The 15,679-nt window shown below is 39.2% G+C and overlaps 1 protein-coding gene across 1 annotated transcript; it reads left to right on the top strand.

Moving 5' to 3' along the window:
- Positions 1–8: 8 nt before the first annotated feature.
- On the top strand, positions 9–13,973 carry ABCG8 (ATP binding cassette subfamily G member 8). The gene is made up of 13 exons (XM_082755829.1): positions 9–132; positions 1,179–1,283; positions 1,995–2,151; positions 4,103–4,341; positions 4,767–4,899; positions 6,320–6,589; positions 8,293–8,458; positions 8,538–8,630; positions 9,511–9,710; positions 9,835–9,911; positions 11,312–11,579; positions 12,072–12,199; positions 12,282–13,973. The coding sequence occupies exons 1-13, from the start codon at positions 70–72 to the stop codon at positions 12,417–12,419; spliced, it is 2,037 nt and encodes a 678-aa protein (XP_082611955.1). The 5' UTR covers positions 9–69; the 3' UTR covers positions 12,420–13,973.
- The last annotated feature ends 1,706 nt before the right edge of the window (positions 13,974–15,679 follow it).

Below are 15,679 nucleotides of genomic sequence, written 5' to 3'. Positions count from 1 at the left end.
AGGCTCACTCCGCTTCTCAACAAACCCATTGCCAGAGCACCGCAGGGTGCACGGCCCTGCACTGCCACCATGGAGGGACCCCCCGAGCACATCCCGCTGGAAGGTGGTGGCTGGAGCCAGGCAGCACAGGAGGTGAGTGAGACCGGCGGGAGGGACCCCTTAGCGCTGCTTTTCAGACAACTTAGGGTCACGCTGCTTTCTGCTGCATGCCTGCACTGAAGAGATTAGTCAGCATTGCTTGCTGTGAAGGTAGGAACTGTGCACAGGCAGTGATCACCATCTGCCAGACACCTCCAGCAGCAGTACGTCTGCCAGACAGGGAATGGGGGAAATGAAGCTCTTCTAGCAGCCCTCAGGTGAATCTGAGAGTTACACAACTTGGGTGAAATGAAAACCCAGACTATGAGCCACTGGAAGAGCTTTAATCCCCTGAAATGCCAAAGGATGCAGGAATTAGGTTGATCTCTGATGGCTGACTCAGGATAACATGCCTTTTGCCTGTTATTTTACAAGACATTTATTCAGCAGAGATTGTAGTGAAGATGGTGGTTCGCTAAATCGGTTAGTTAAATTATTTCCCTGTCTGATTAACTTTTTCTTACTGAGCAGACGTTATTCACAGATACCATTTACTCTTTGAAGGCACAGACATTAGCAAATTATCTTCTCTCTGTGTGTGATGGTGAATTAGCTGCTTCAGGTTACTATGGTGCAGTATGGATTAATTAAACAATGAACATACTTCCAGTGCACCTTAATTTTTAGCTGCTATGAAATATGAATTTCAATATGTACCGTTTTGATCCAGTAGACATTAAAATTCCAGTAGTCATCCACTTTCTTCCTCAATAATAGAAATAGAGCCTAATCTCTTTATGGCAGCATGGCATTTGTCTCCATGTTGAAAATAAACCCATTTAAACTGAAAGCTAATAGACCACCACAGCACAGCGTGTTTGGCCCTCTGACATGCCTCTAGAACAAACTGCATTTCACGCTGATTAACAGATTACTCATTTCAACCCTTCATGCTTTTGTACCACTGTAACATATCAGAAGTACTGTTTTATATACCACAAATATATTTCCCGTTCTGTTTCTCCATTTCTGAACTCAAATGTTAACAACTCTTTAGTTATTATAATTAACTATTGTAACTAACCCAATAATTTCTCCAGACCAAGGCCCAGGACAGTATCTTTTGCTCTGAAGAAGATAACAGCCTGTATTTCACATACAGCGGAAAATCAAATGTTCTTGAGGTCAAAGAACTCAACTACCAGGTAAAAGTTCTACCTTCTGTACGTCCCTTCAGCAGGGAACTTATCCAGCAGCTCCTGTTTCATTAAGCAAGCCCTCTTAAAAACAGTATAAAGCTGATGTTCATGCAAATATTGCACAATCAAATATACAAAAGTTTTGTAAGGAGAATCACACTCCTGGCTAAGGTAATAACGTGAGGCTAAACCATGCTGTTGTATAATATATCTAGTAAAACTAGGCGATGATACAGGAAAAGAGGTCCATTTCTAGGCTCTGTTTTCCCTCAGTCTTGAGCTAAATTATTCCTCTCAGGACTGAGGGAGCAGGAGCCTTTGCCGGCAAGAACGAGCATGCAGGAGACAAGGAGAGGATGACAAACATAAGGAGGATTTCAGGAAGCCAGTGAAATTTTTCACTTTTGTGCCACATGGCATCTGAAGTAAGCTTCACAGTTTTCAGTTTTGATTCATTTCAAATTGTATTAAAAATTAAAAATGTACAATAGCAATAAACTACCTAAGTAAGGTAAAGGACAGATAGTTTTAATGATTATCAGAAATAAGAAGCAAAGGATGAAAACCATACATGTCCAAAAAAGATTTTTTGTCTATATTTCTGAATATTAACGATATTATTTTAACATATTCTCTGATTTATTACAACTTTGAAAGTATTTAATGTTAAGTAGTTTAACGTAGGAATTGAAGAGACTTTCTTTCTTTCTTTGCTAGGTTAACACGGCATCCCAGATTCCCTGGTATGAGAAACTCACGCAGATGCAAATGCCATGGACCTGGAACTCAGGTCCTAATTCTCGTGTGTCAGTAATCCAGAATCTGAATTTAAAAGTTCGAAGTGGCCAGATGCTAGCTATTATAGGGAGCACTGGTAAGAACAACCAAGTTTCATGATTTGACTAATTCTTAGATAAAACACACAATCAAAACCAATATTCCTCAGTCTTCTGAATGGCATAATCTAGCTGACAAAGAACTACTGGAAACGTGTCACTTAAATACATTCTTTAAAATGTACATTTTGAGAAACAGAAACATATTGGAAAAATATATTTTGAATTTATTTTAGAAAAACTTTTATATTATGGCTTGTACATTTGCTATGTGTTTCTTGGGGTGCAGCGTTGTTACAACTATGTTCTGCAGCCCCATCTCTGTTAGACATGAAGCAGCTTCATGGCTCTCATAAAACAGGCAAATTGCAGACCTTACCCAGTAACAATGCAGACATGAGGCCAGACCCTGTAAGAAAGATCAGTTGCAACTGGCAGCAATTCCCTTCACATGCAAACAGGTCTTATAGAATAAACTATCACCTTCAGATTAATTAACAGAAACTTGAAAAGAAAGGATAACGCCTCTTTTATTTGGCTTACAGTGTCTGAAAACTGGGGCTCTGGTTCCTTGCATCTTTTTTTTTTTTTTTTTTCCTTTCATTTTCTGGTAGGAATGGTTTAATCTTCTCAAGGATGAGGTTGCCTAATAGAGAGTTGGCCTTTGCCCTAAGTGGTTAGTGAGACTTATCTCAGCTAGGGGGATAAGAAGTAGACATGTGATACATTAAATTGAAGTAATAAGTACCTATGCTTTGAAAGTAAAACAAACAAAACCGCAAAAAAACATGCTGTGCTTCCACTAAACTCTTACATTAGGTTAGCTCAGTGATTCAGTGAAGATGCTCTCTTTGAAAAAGAAGGACAAAACATATTTGCCACAGAAGTTTTAACATTATTTCTACAGAAGAGGTTTTTCTTTCCCACTGCTATGGGGGATTTTTCTTAGCACGTATCTAATGTACTGGAAATTGTACCTTAGAGATGCCCCATAGCAAAAGGAAAAAAATTGTGATGAAATAACATTGACTTATAGATATTAGATTATTGTAAGGTAACATACACTGGGCACAAACCATTTCAGCAAACTAGTCAAGCTATTTTAAAAAGCTGTTTATCATCTATTTCATCAAATGCCTTAGTAAAGTGGATTAAACTGCTGATGAGTCTCACACTGTCAATGGCAATCAAATGCCACTCAAACATAGCAATATGTAGTTTACAGATGGACAAGTTTTTTTTTTTTTTTTTTTTATAATATATATATTAAGCAACAAGTGTGGAGTTAATTTTTCAACAGGAAGACTGGAAACGAATGATATCTAATCATAATGAGAGCTCTGTGTGTTTGCATAAAGTATCATATGGCATAAGGGAAAAAGTCATTTGCTATTTAATTCCAAATCAGGTTTTGTTTTCATTGATTTACTTGCCTTACCTCTGAGCATGCGCCAACTTTTTCTTAATAGCCAACTTTTTCTTAATTATTAAAATGACTTTTTGTCTTGTTTAAATCACAGTTATTTAAGTCATGCTTCAGAGTCTTATCAGCTGTATAATTGCTCAGTGCCTTCGTCTTTAAACTGCTTAGCTGCTGTTTCTGAATTCACAATTCCCTCCACAAAGCAAACTTCTGCAAAGCATTTAGGTGCCAGCCCAGCAGCCACACATATAGAATGGTAACTAGCGGACAGAGATCTTGCTTCTTAAAGTCAGAGCTGTTCTCAAAAGCCAGCTACCCAGTTCTCCTGGGACATGTCAAAGGTTAAAGCCATGTAATACATTCTGGATGGAAGAGGTTTCCTGAACATGAGCTTGCAGTCAGGTGTCAGTATTTTCTTTCAAGATCATTCCACCTCTGCAGCTTTAGAAAAGCAACACAAGGTGTTGAGGAAAAGACGTTAGGGAATGAAAACTTCTATTCTCTGTGACTAAATCACTTTTCAAATGGATGCCCTAGAAATTTGTTTTCTAATTTTGATTGTTTAGGTGGTGGAAAGACATCCTTGCTTGACGTGATAACCTGCCGGGATCATGGAGGCAAAATCAAGTCTGGTCAAATCATGATCAATAACAAACCCAGCACCCCCCAGCTTGTCAAGAAATGCATTGCACACGTGCGGCAGGATGACCGACTGCTTCCCCACCTGACTGTCAGAGAAACGCTACTGTTCGTTGCCAAACTGCGCCTTCCAAAGTTTTTCTCAGACTCACAAAGAGAAAAAAGGGTAATTAAGCTGTTGGAAAAAAATAAAGTTGTCAAAAATGCGTCTGACAGGAACTATCCGAGACATCCTGTGTGCTTGGAGTCAGAACAGCTAATCTGGCTTTTTTTTTTTAATATATATGTAGATTATGAATTATAAATCTTTTTCCTTTTTCAAGATAGAAACCAGCAATTGTTCCAATGCTCATAAAAAATGACAATCTAGAGAAAGCATTAGAGAGGCTGAAAGATGAACTAAATTGCTGGTCGTTGAGCATTTTTTAATGTTATCCCTAAAATCAAGATTTGTTTTCAACTGGCTCTCGATCAAATAGCACCATAATATCCAGATGAATTTTAACTACGCCAACTATATTTTTTGGCTTTATCTGTGCAGAAACGTGTCAAGAAACTGTTTTATCCCTGTTACCATTTGGATCCCCCCAGGTGGAAGATGTTATAGCAGAACTACGCTTGCGCCAGTGTGCAAACACGAGGGTAGGCAACGAGTACCTCCGTGGTGTTTCAGGAGGCGAGAGGCGAAGAGTGAGCATCGGTGTGCAGCTGCTCTGGAACCCAGGTGAGCAAAACCATGACACCTTCCTTGTGCCCCCCACAAACCACTGGGGGTGGTTAGAGAAAATAGTAGGGTTCAGGGAAAAGTCAGACACACATACGCTTCTCAAGACACTTAACGGATCTTGCATTTTCCTCTGCCAGATGTTCACTCCTCATGGCAACATCAGGCACAGTGAGGGTGTGCTGATCCATTTGCTTAAATCACAACTCTTGCTGACCACAGATTATAATGTAATTATCATAGTCACGGTTATATAAAAGGAGTGGTTCAGGAGCCAGCCCTCTTTCACTTCTGCCTATGCACAAGTACAACGTTAACAAGGGAAGGTCATTTTCTTGGTAGCACTGGAACTCATTGCAGTCTTGTGCAACTCTGATGTGGCTGGCTCGTTACAGGTGAACTAGAAGTTTCTGTCATTTTATCATTTTCACTGGAAGCAAAAGAGAAGGCTAAATCTACAGTTGCTTTTGCAGGAATGAATTCCCTATCTGCTCTTACTTATATCAACAGCACCACTGATCTTGCCTCAGCCTCTTGTTGAGCGAGATTTCCTATCAGCTCCTCTACTTCCACTGGGAAATGTATCTGAAATTTTTTTGCTGATATAGAATCATAATTTTGCAAATAAAGGGAAAGTAGAAGCTTTTTTAGTAAGAAGCAATGCTCACAAATAGATGTGTTGGTACTGAAGTAAAAACATTAGTTCTAGGAAAAATAAGTAAAGATTTCTTTACATTTCAAACACGCGTTACACCCCTCAGCACAGAAACTATGTCTGTGTACAGACAGTGCCTTGTGCTGATTGAGGCCATTAAGTTTTCTGGCAACACAAACACTGCAAAGTAACAAAACCCTTTCAAATTTTTAGCAACCAATTGCAAAACAAGAAAAATTCAATTTTATGCATATCTCTTGGTATCTGGGTGTGAACAGGCATTAAGTAGCTTCTCCTCCCAAAGCATGCTCTACGTAAATTAATACTTTGAGGATTTACACATAAAAAAAGGTCTAAATATCAATTAAGTATATTTAATATAGATTAAAATATTTCAGCAGGCAGAATATAAAACTATTACTATTGTATATTCACATATAATGTTCACATTTGTACAGGCAAAGTGCAAGAACTGCAGAGTAAAACATTAATTTAATAAGGAACCTAAACCTTCATTCCAGTGAAAATCAGAAACATTACTCTTGTTTCCAATAGGACCAAGACAAAATTTAAAGTACCTACTACATAGTCATTATGTTCAATGAGGCAGTGGAAGGAGGTTGCCATTGTTGAATATTACCTGGTGCTGGTGTGAAATGTACTTCGTACTTTTAAAAAAGGAATATAGCAGTGAGATTTCAAATGCTAATACCATATTTTCCAAATCAAGCTGTTTTCCACAGCTAAACTTACTGTCTTTGGCAGGAATTCTGATACTTGATGAACCCACATCTGGACTGGACAGTTTTACTGCACATAACCTCGTGATAACATTATCCAGACTGGCCAGAGGAAACAGATTAGTTCTTCTTTCACTGCATCAGCCCCGGTCAGATATCTTCCAACTCTTCGACTTAGTTCTCCTGATGTCTTCTGGAGTCACTGTCTATTCCGGAACAGCCAAGGACATGGTCCAATATTTCACAGAACTAGGCTATCCCTGCCCAAGGTACAGCAACCCTGCAGATTTCTACGGTTAGTATCAAGTACTGACAAAGTACTGCCATAAAAAGAAGAAAAAAAAAGAAATATTATTGGAAGTCATTTGCTTTCTTAAGCCTATCAGCTAACATTGATTTTTATGGACCATAACTGTTTTAGAAATGCCTTGTCACTGTCAACAATATTGTACTAAGTTCAGTTTTGAATATGATCCCCATTTGTCAATGCAGGAAATGTAGCAAATACAAGAGAGAGGAAAAAATCAGTTTTAAATAATCCTCTTAACAGTGCCAGGTGTAGCAACTCTTCCAAACCTTTATCACACTTATTCCCGTGTTTCAGCTGGTTGAAACTTTTATATTCAGCGATAAAAGACATGCAGGAACTGATCAGTTGCTTTCATGCAGTCATTTCTATGTACTCTATTCAAGAAACATAGGAAGCCAGTTTCCCAGGGTGTGTAATCATACATACCTTGAAGAGGAAATGAGAAAGATGAGAGTTGCCCAATAGAGCATAGGAAGGGAGGAGAAAAAAACAACAACAACAAAAAAAAAACAGTAACAGTAATATTTGATTCCTCTTCTCAAAAAAAAAAAACAAAAAAACAAAAACAAACAAACAAACAAACAAACAAAAACAAAAAAAAAACCACCCTGCATGGTTCTAAATCCCTTCTTTTTCTTTTTTTTTTCTTTTTTTTTTTTTTTCCTCCCAACATGCAAAGGGAATGTGGCCTTGTTAATCTAATGGCAGTAGTCTTTTACCCCAGAGGTTGGTTCAATTCTTACCTTCAGGTCTTTGCGTTCAAGTTGCTTAGTATGCCTTGTACAGACACCAACTACAATGCTCTGGAGTAACCTCTTCGGCTCTGCTTACGTGTCAGTTCATATCAGAATGCCTATCAGCTATGCAGAGATAGACAGAAATTAATGTCAAGCCCAACAAACAGACCTTTGTCACCAACGTGGTTCAGAGCAGTCCTGCCCAGCTCAGTGCAGCCCTGGGTGGGGGGCCTTGCAGCACACCTGTATGGGAATGGACCATTTGGGGCAGTCCTCAGAAGATGAACCCCTGTGACATGGAGGCAGGTGGGGATGAGGAAGGGAGGTGAAATTGCAATGCACTGAGCCACTACCCACAGGAAAGGCAGAGAATATGGGCTGCAGGAAGATGGAAATGGGACAGGAAAGCTAAAGATGCCACAGCAAGGAGGAGGACCTGAAGGAAATGCACAAATGCTGGCAGTGTGGCAAGTAAGAGAAACAGGAGAGTCTCAGAATGAGAGAAGGCAGGCAGGTTACAACTCATTTCTCTGATGGACCCCTGCTGAAATGTGGCTCAATGGAGACAGTCAGCTCAATGTAAGGAATTACGAAATGCACAGAGATAATTCTCCCAGAAAGCGTCTGCGAAGTATCAGGTAGTGGTGCTCTATACTGATGCTCAGCACTGGAAAACACTACTGTTAGTTTAGATTTTAAAAAATAATTTGTTAAAAAAAAAAAAAAAAAAAAAGCTAGGTGAACTACTGTTGCTGCTACTATGTTTTCCTTGGGTAATATTCTTAAGCTCTCAGTATCTACCTAAAGTAACTGATAAAAGTTTTAACTGTTGTAGCTTAACACATGCACACAGCTCATACTGTCTGTTCACGATACAATCTCTGATTCTAAACACATCATAAAGTTATCACAGCTGTAGCTTATGGACTTATGTCAAATAATGTCTTGCAGTTGATTTGGCCAGCATTGATAAACAGACTGCAGAAAAGGAGATGGAGAGCCAAAAAAGAGCAAGTATTCTTGCCAGCTTGTTCCTAGAAAAAATCAAGACTTTTGATGATTTCTTATGGAAAGTTAATGAAGACGACAATGTTGTGAACACAGTCAGCCAAAAAAGGTGAAGAAAATAATATCATATGGCAGATCTGGAATAACTGCTACAACTTTGGCTAATATTTTTTCCCTCTTTTGTACAGCTCCCATGTAAAATCAGAAGAGGCTATCCACATGCCTTACCATGCCAGCAATCAGTTACCAGGCGTCTTAAGGCAGTTCACTGTATTATTAAGGTAACCTTACCTCCATAAACAACTATGTATCATGTTCAATTGTATTTTAAAGAGTTAAAAAGCACAAAATGTGAATTGAGCAGGTGCTGAAAGCGCACACCTAGCACTAGGCCCGAGCGAGCCATGGAACTGAGGTGTTCCTATACTGGCTCACGCCAGGCCTCTGAGCAGGGTGGTGGGTGGCAGCCAGATGTCCAGCCCCTTGCTTTCTGTCCCAGGGCTCCTTCCAGACAGAAATCACCTCCAGCTCACACTGCTGCAAGCCTGCATCTTTGGGCAGCAGGAGCCTTGAGGCTCAGAAATGTGTGTCCCAGTTTTGGGTACCACCGTCCTGATCTCCACACACACACCAAAGCGCAGTGACTGAACCCTCAGCAAGCCCAGACAGCTGTGTGGCAGGCCTAGGTGCTGCCATCCTCACACCTCTGCCTTGATATGAAGCCAGGAGGCTTCACTGATTATAGCCAGCATGGATGGATAGTGGTAGCTGGGTTTCATGCTTGTGTTCTCAAAAGAAATAAAACCAAGTGGTTTAATACATGTAGAACATCACTGATAGTAACATCTAGTACTAGTGTATACTACAGGCCCTTAACAAAGAGGCTTTAGCTGAAATAATTGCTTCTGTGTCTTCAAAATGAGATCTTCCAGCCGCCATGGGCTTCACACTTTCAGCATTTCAGACCTGAAAAAGTAGGCCGCTACCAATGCTCAGCAGCTTTGATTAAATACAATCATGTTCAGAACTGGGCAAACTCCCAACCTACTCAAAGTCAGCAATTCCACAAACTGCTGTTAGCAGAGCACTTGGGGCAATATATCTGAATATATCTGGCATTAATAAGGACTATACCTTATGATCAATATCGCTGTTTTCCAGTCGTCAAGTCTCCAATGACTTCAGAGATCTTTCAACACTACTAGTCCATGGAGTTGAGGCCCTCATCATGTCATTATTAATAGGATTTTTGTACTATGGCCATGGAGAAAGTAGACTCTCTGTTCGTGACACAACAGCACTGTTGTACATGATAGGTGCACTAATCCCATTCACAGTGATTTTGGATGTCATTGCCAAATGTAAGTGTGAGCTTTATTGTAAATGTTTAAACAATCACAATCAGAGAGCTCTCAAATCAATGAAAAATTATGTTTATAAATGCAACTCTAGGATGAAATGAACCTGTTTGCTTCTACCCTGCAGGCCATTCAGAAAGAGCTATGCTTTATCATGACTTGGAAAGTGGAATGTATTCTGTTAGCCCATACTTCTTTGCTAAGGTAAGTGGTTTTGATGCCAGGAAATACACACAGATAGCTTAAAGAATATTCCAAAGCCTTGCTGTATAAATAATTGCATTTGCATTAGACTTCTTCTAGTGTGTCTGCCAGCTAAAGCTACCATTCTTGCTTCCTTGGTGTTAATTGATTAAACCTCACACTACTTTGTATCTGTTGCCATATGTCATGGCTGACATCCATAAGGTTGTTTGGCCAAAATTGGGGAACTCTGAAAGTCATCTTCGGTCGTTTCATCACTTTTATGTACCTGAATGATTCATTAGCTGAAACATCTTTGAAGGTTTGATTATGTCTTGATCTATAAAACAGAATATTTATATTAAACGCTACAACAAAAGTAAAATAGAAATGACAAAATGCTAACTGAGATTTCCAGTAGTTGTTCAGGCCTGTACTGATCAGAGAGAAACAATTGTATTAAGTGTATAAAGAGCTAGATTTCCTGGAAAAAAATTAGAACTTCAGAAAAATTACATTCTCTTTTTTTTCACAAGGGTTTAGAAGAATCCCTTCTTTGTGATGTTGCCACTGTGAGATGAGCTCTGCCTGCCATGGCATCTGTAATTTAGGTTTCCATTTCTGCACAAGATTTTAAATGCTTATTAGTGGTTGCCAGAGAAAAATATTCTTTGCATTGTGTCACAAAAATTGCACATTATTCGTAGAGGAATCGATGTAATTTGTTACAACCTTAGTATTAGAGGATAGTAGCAACTTTCTTTGGAAAAAATAATCATAATACTACATACATATGTATATACACACATATCTACATATATACATATAACTGATGTATGCAGACATCCATATAGTGTGTATATATATTTTTATGTATACTGTATATATACACACACATGTATATAAATAAAATATGTATGTTCAGATATTTGAGAAAATCCAAAACACATTCATGTTTTTGCAATGAGTTAGGAAGTTACTAACTGGACAACCTTTGGGACAAAGTGGGGAAGTGACCAACAGCCTATTTCAAATTTCATCTCATGCTAGGTTCAACCAAATTTGGACAAAATGTACACCTACAATGAGTCAGTAACAGTATTACTGCTCTCAAGCTCACCATTTCTTCATGAAATTCTCTTAAATTCTTAGAAACTGCCAAAACCATAACAAAATACGACATTCAACCTGTAAGAAGCCGCCTATCAATTCAACATTTACAGAAATTATCATAACTAGGGAAAAAAATTAGCAAGGATTTCCATCTCTGTTGTTACTGAAAACAACCAAAGAGGAGATGATTGTATTCTAAGGGATTATTTCCCAAAGTTTTTCTAAACAGTCCATAAGTACATCAAGGGGCATCTCAGAAGGTTTTGTGATTATTGCTTAATATATTTTTTTCCCTCCTTTCTGAACAGATTTTAGGGGAACTCCCTGAGCACTGCGCTTTTGTTCTAATTTATGGGGTTCCCATCTATTGGCTGGCAAACCTCATGCCTGACGCAGAGCATTTCCTGCTGAACTTCTTCTCGGTGTGGCTGGCTGTGTATTGTGCCCGCGGGATGGCACTTTGGGTGGCAGCACTGTTGCCAACCTTACAGCTCTCAGCTTTCCTTGGCAACGTCCTTTTCACATCATTCTACCTGAGTGGTGGTTTTGTGGTAAGCCTGGAAAACCTCTGGACAGGTAAGAGAATCCTCCCACTACCCCTCCAAATGAAAATGTCGATGGCTTTCATCAGCAATTGTTTGTAGTGAGGCTGAGTCCCATACAAGAAAACCCTCTTTTATTCCCACCTTTGCAATATCTTCATGAATAGTGACAGTAGAGTTCATTTTACATTAGTGTCTCCCTCTGAAGCTGAGGTAACAGTAAGCTTGGTTGAAAAAAGCACTAGTGAAAGTCTGAATTGGTCCCTACATTATTCAGTAACAAGTTATATTCAGTAGATGAAGATCTTCAGTAGAAGAACTCGAGTTGATAATGGGAGTCTAATAGATATAAGTTCTCCCCTAATTTTCAATCTTTGTGTAATAATATAGGGTGTATCTGCCATTTTGTCCAGTAATAAGCTATCATACAGCCTTTGGTTGTCAAGAAATTAGACAAACCTGTTATTTTTGGCAGCAAGACAGGAATTTGCTTATTTATATGATTTTTTCTGACTTTTTTTTCCAGTTCCATTTTGGGTTTCTAAAGTGTCTTTTCTAAGATGGAATTTCCAAGGCATGATGCAAATTCAGTTCACCGAAGCCAAATATGAAATGACTGTTGGAAACGTTACTCTTCACATTCCAGGAAAACTTGTAAGTCACTCTCTAATAAAAATCGTGGTAATTAACTAGAAAAAAAAAATCAGTTCCTAATTTTTTGTATCTGTGGTTACAGGTAATTAAGTCTATGGGCCTGGATTCACAGCCTCTCTATGTAAGCTATCTCATCCTTGGTGGCAATATTATTGTTTTCCTGCTTTTATACTACTTATCATTAAGATTCATCAAGCAAAAATCAAACCAAGACTGGTAACAGTAAGACAAGCAGATGGGGCAGCAGGCTACAACATCCCTTGCAAGAAAACATGGCAAGCCCAAAGTTTACTTTTGGTAACCCTTGCGAATGCACTGAGAGAGATCCCTGCTGAGTTCCGCTGTACGAAGCGAGTCCGGTTCGCCACAGGATGGCAGCAGAACACCAGGAGTTGGAAGCCAGGTTGTGCTCCTCCATTCAGACAAACCGTGAAAAATTCAGACTTTAACATGGTGGTTTTTCCTTTTTTTTTTTTTTTTAAATTTGTTTGTTGTACAGTTTTATGTGTGACACCTATATGCACTAGCTGCACCTTAAAATATTCTGAGCTATGAGTTGCCAATTTAAAAGGACCGATTCCACATTGTAATAGCTGATGTTCTAGGTCACAATCTTTGAATGCATGGCAATCACATACTTAACCAGAAGAGCTCTAAGGATCAGCACACACAAAACACTACTTCCTGCAGCACATACTCTGCATTCACCACTCATAAGAAGGAAAACAGAGGAAAGCAACATAAAAATTTTTACTGAAGTTTTGGGAAAACACGCGTGGATGAAAAACACCAGTATTAGTTATTCTGTGTTGTTTCTAATTGCTTATGTGTTTAAAGACTTTGCCTTTGTGTTCCAGTTAGATGCTGCTGATGCCCAAAGTAATCTATACAGTGAGAAAGCATTTTTTTTTTTTTTAACAGATAATTTTTCTTACCTTTTTGGATCTATTTTTTACAGTATAAATACACACAAAGTGATTATTAATCACATCTTTCTCTGTGATATTACTAGACATAGCAATTTGCCAGTTTTGGTTCCTAAGATTCACAGGTAGAAAATACCAGAACTGCCCACCCAATAATTAAAAATCTAATGGTGCAACCTCTGAAAAGCTTGTACTTATGTGCCTTCTTAAGTTCATCCATAAGACACAAATGCTCAGAAAATTCGTAATAGTAAATAGATAGCTGTAATCCACACACAGCACAGTAAGTACAAGTGCAAATTACATGTACAGTTGTTAAAAATATTTTATAAGATTAGCTTGATTTTAAACATTTGGTTGCATATCTCTGTGATTATATGCATCAAAAAAGAAAAGCACATCATTAAATGGAAGTAGAACAGATACGTTGCACACAGTGGAAAACTCCTAGTGCTATGGACATGGAATACTTATGTAAATCCTTTTTTATTTATTCTTTAAAGAAATTAAAATGAAAGAACATCAATGTTGAATTATTTCTATTTGGCAAGCAGGGTTGCCACATTGCTTTCCACGGGATCCACGGGGTAATAAATTCCCAGGAAGACCCCAGTCTAAAGATGTTAAGCAGGTCTGATAAAATAAGAGATTCAGCCTCAGGCAGCAGCAGGAGTCCAAAGCACTTCAAGGTTTTTCTGAGGTGAATTCAACCATTTCTTCCTGGTTCTGCTGCATTTGATTTGGAAGAATATGCTTGATCTTATCCTAGTGCCATTTTGAAATTATCAGATTTTCATTCCCTTTTAATGGCAAAGCCAATTCTTTCAGTCCAATTCAGCATCATTAAATTGTCAGAGTAGCAGCTTCCTGTTTGATTCTTAATTATTCCTTTTTATTATATTTAAGACACTTAATTTTTTAAAGTGGTTTACTCTTCTTTGTAATGATCTGTTGTGATTAGAATCTCTTTTATATTACGCTGAAGTTTTAAGGGTATATATTGGTACTTCTAGTCTAAACCTCTATTTTCAAGGTATTTAGAGGATTAAATTCTAGGCTGACTCTCTGTTGTGAATTCACTTTGATGTTTAATAAAAAAAAAAGGAGAGACACAATGGGAGAAATTAAAGACATAAGGGACAGCTCTGAATTTTAGGGGCATATTGTCATGCACAGAAATCTTCAGGCATCTAGATAAGAATATACCATAGCCTTAACTTTGAATTTCCTTCCTTTTGTGAAATTAGTCAGGCTGCTGACATTACTTAAACAGCCTTTTTCAATTTAAAATTCCACCCTCTTAACATTATGCAGCAGGACCAAACGGTGTGAGTGTTTCAGAGGTGGTGTTATGACAAGGGTAGATATATACATAATGGGGACGTGAGTTGTGAGCCTGGGAACAGCCATCTTATGGAGTGTAGGAAGAGCTATCATAGGATGTGGCCAGGCCTGTGTTTACACAGAAAAAGCTCATATTCTATATACTACAATTACTTCAGCACACTGCCTGTGATCATATCTTGTTTCCTTGATGCCTAGAGATGGGGAATGTAGGCTGTGATTATTGTTACAGGCTTTAGCAATAAGAAGATAGGAGCCTTGAAATACCAGCAATTAGCATTCATATCTAACAATAGCATGCCGTGGGGCTGTGTACAGGGAAGAGCAATGGGAAGAGTGGGCGGGTGACACACAACCTGCCCCACTCGCACTCCCAGGAGTTGAAAAACGCTACAGGTTTAGGGGAATTATGCGCCTCTCCGGGGGCGAAGATTACGCCGTAGGCTTTGGCCTGTGTTCCTGTCCTGCTCCACACTAGTTGCGTGCAGAAAAGGTTTCACACTTCAACAGCAGAGCTGTTGCAAGAACAAGTGGTTAGTGAGGGATGGAAATCTTCCTGAGAGTTCTAACAAAGGCTGAATGCCATAATTTCAGCAGTTTGCTTCCCAAATTTCAGGGTAGCCATTCTTTTTCCTTAGATTCCCTTATGTCAGTAGAAGCTGCGTGTCCCCCTCCCTATGCTTCCTGTGTCAGGAAAACCAAAACTCAAGCAGTCTGCAACAATCTCAACACAGAGACTACAGATCACAAGCAAAACCATACACTAAACTCACAGCACTATCTGTTCCTCACACGATGACATTTAGCTTGCTACATCCCAAGAAACACGGTGAGTCAGTTTTCACATCCAAAGAGCGCACTACCTGCCAGCCCGGCGATGCCACAGCTCCAAGGCCTCCCCTGCTGCCAGCTCTGCTCTCCTGCATCCTCCGGGGATAGGCTTGAAGAGGTCTCCTCAGCTCTGTGTCGTGGCTCCTGCAGCTGAAGGCAACTGAGTCAACACAAACCCAACGTCGAAGTGACACCGCATCGCATTGGTGACAGATCCCAAGTTGCTTGCCCAAGTGCTCTTGAATTGCCCAGTGCATGACCTGATCACAGCAGGCCACTGGGTTTCAGTCTACACACACATCATAAGTGTGAGTGGGAGCATCAAATGCTGGCAGGAACGCACCTCAAATTCAGAATAAAAAAGAAATCTGTGTTGGTT

Source organism: Aythya marila (genome assembly GCF_965140915.1).
Source record: "Aythya marila genome assembly, chromosome: 3".
NCBI classification, from domain to species: Eukaryota; Metazoa; Chordata; class Aves; order Anseriformes; family Anatidae; genus Aythya; species Aythya marila.
The sequence above is the reverse complement of the archived record's forward strand: the minus strand, read 5'-3'. Positions and strand labels throughout refer to the sequence as shown.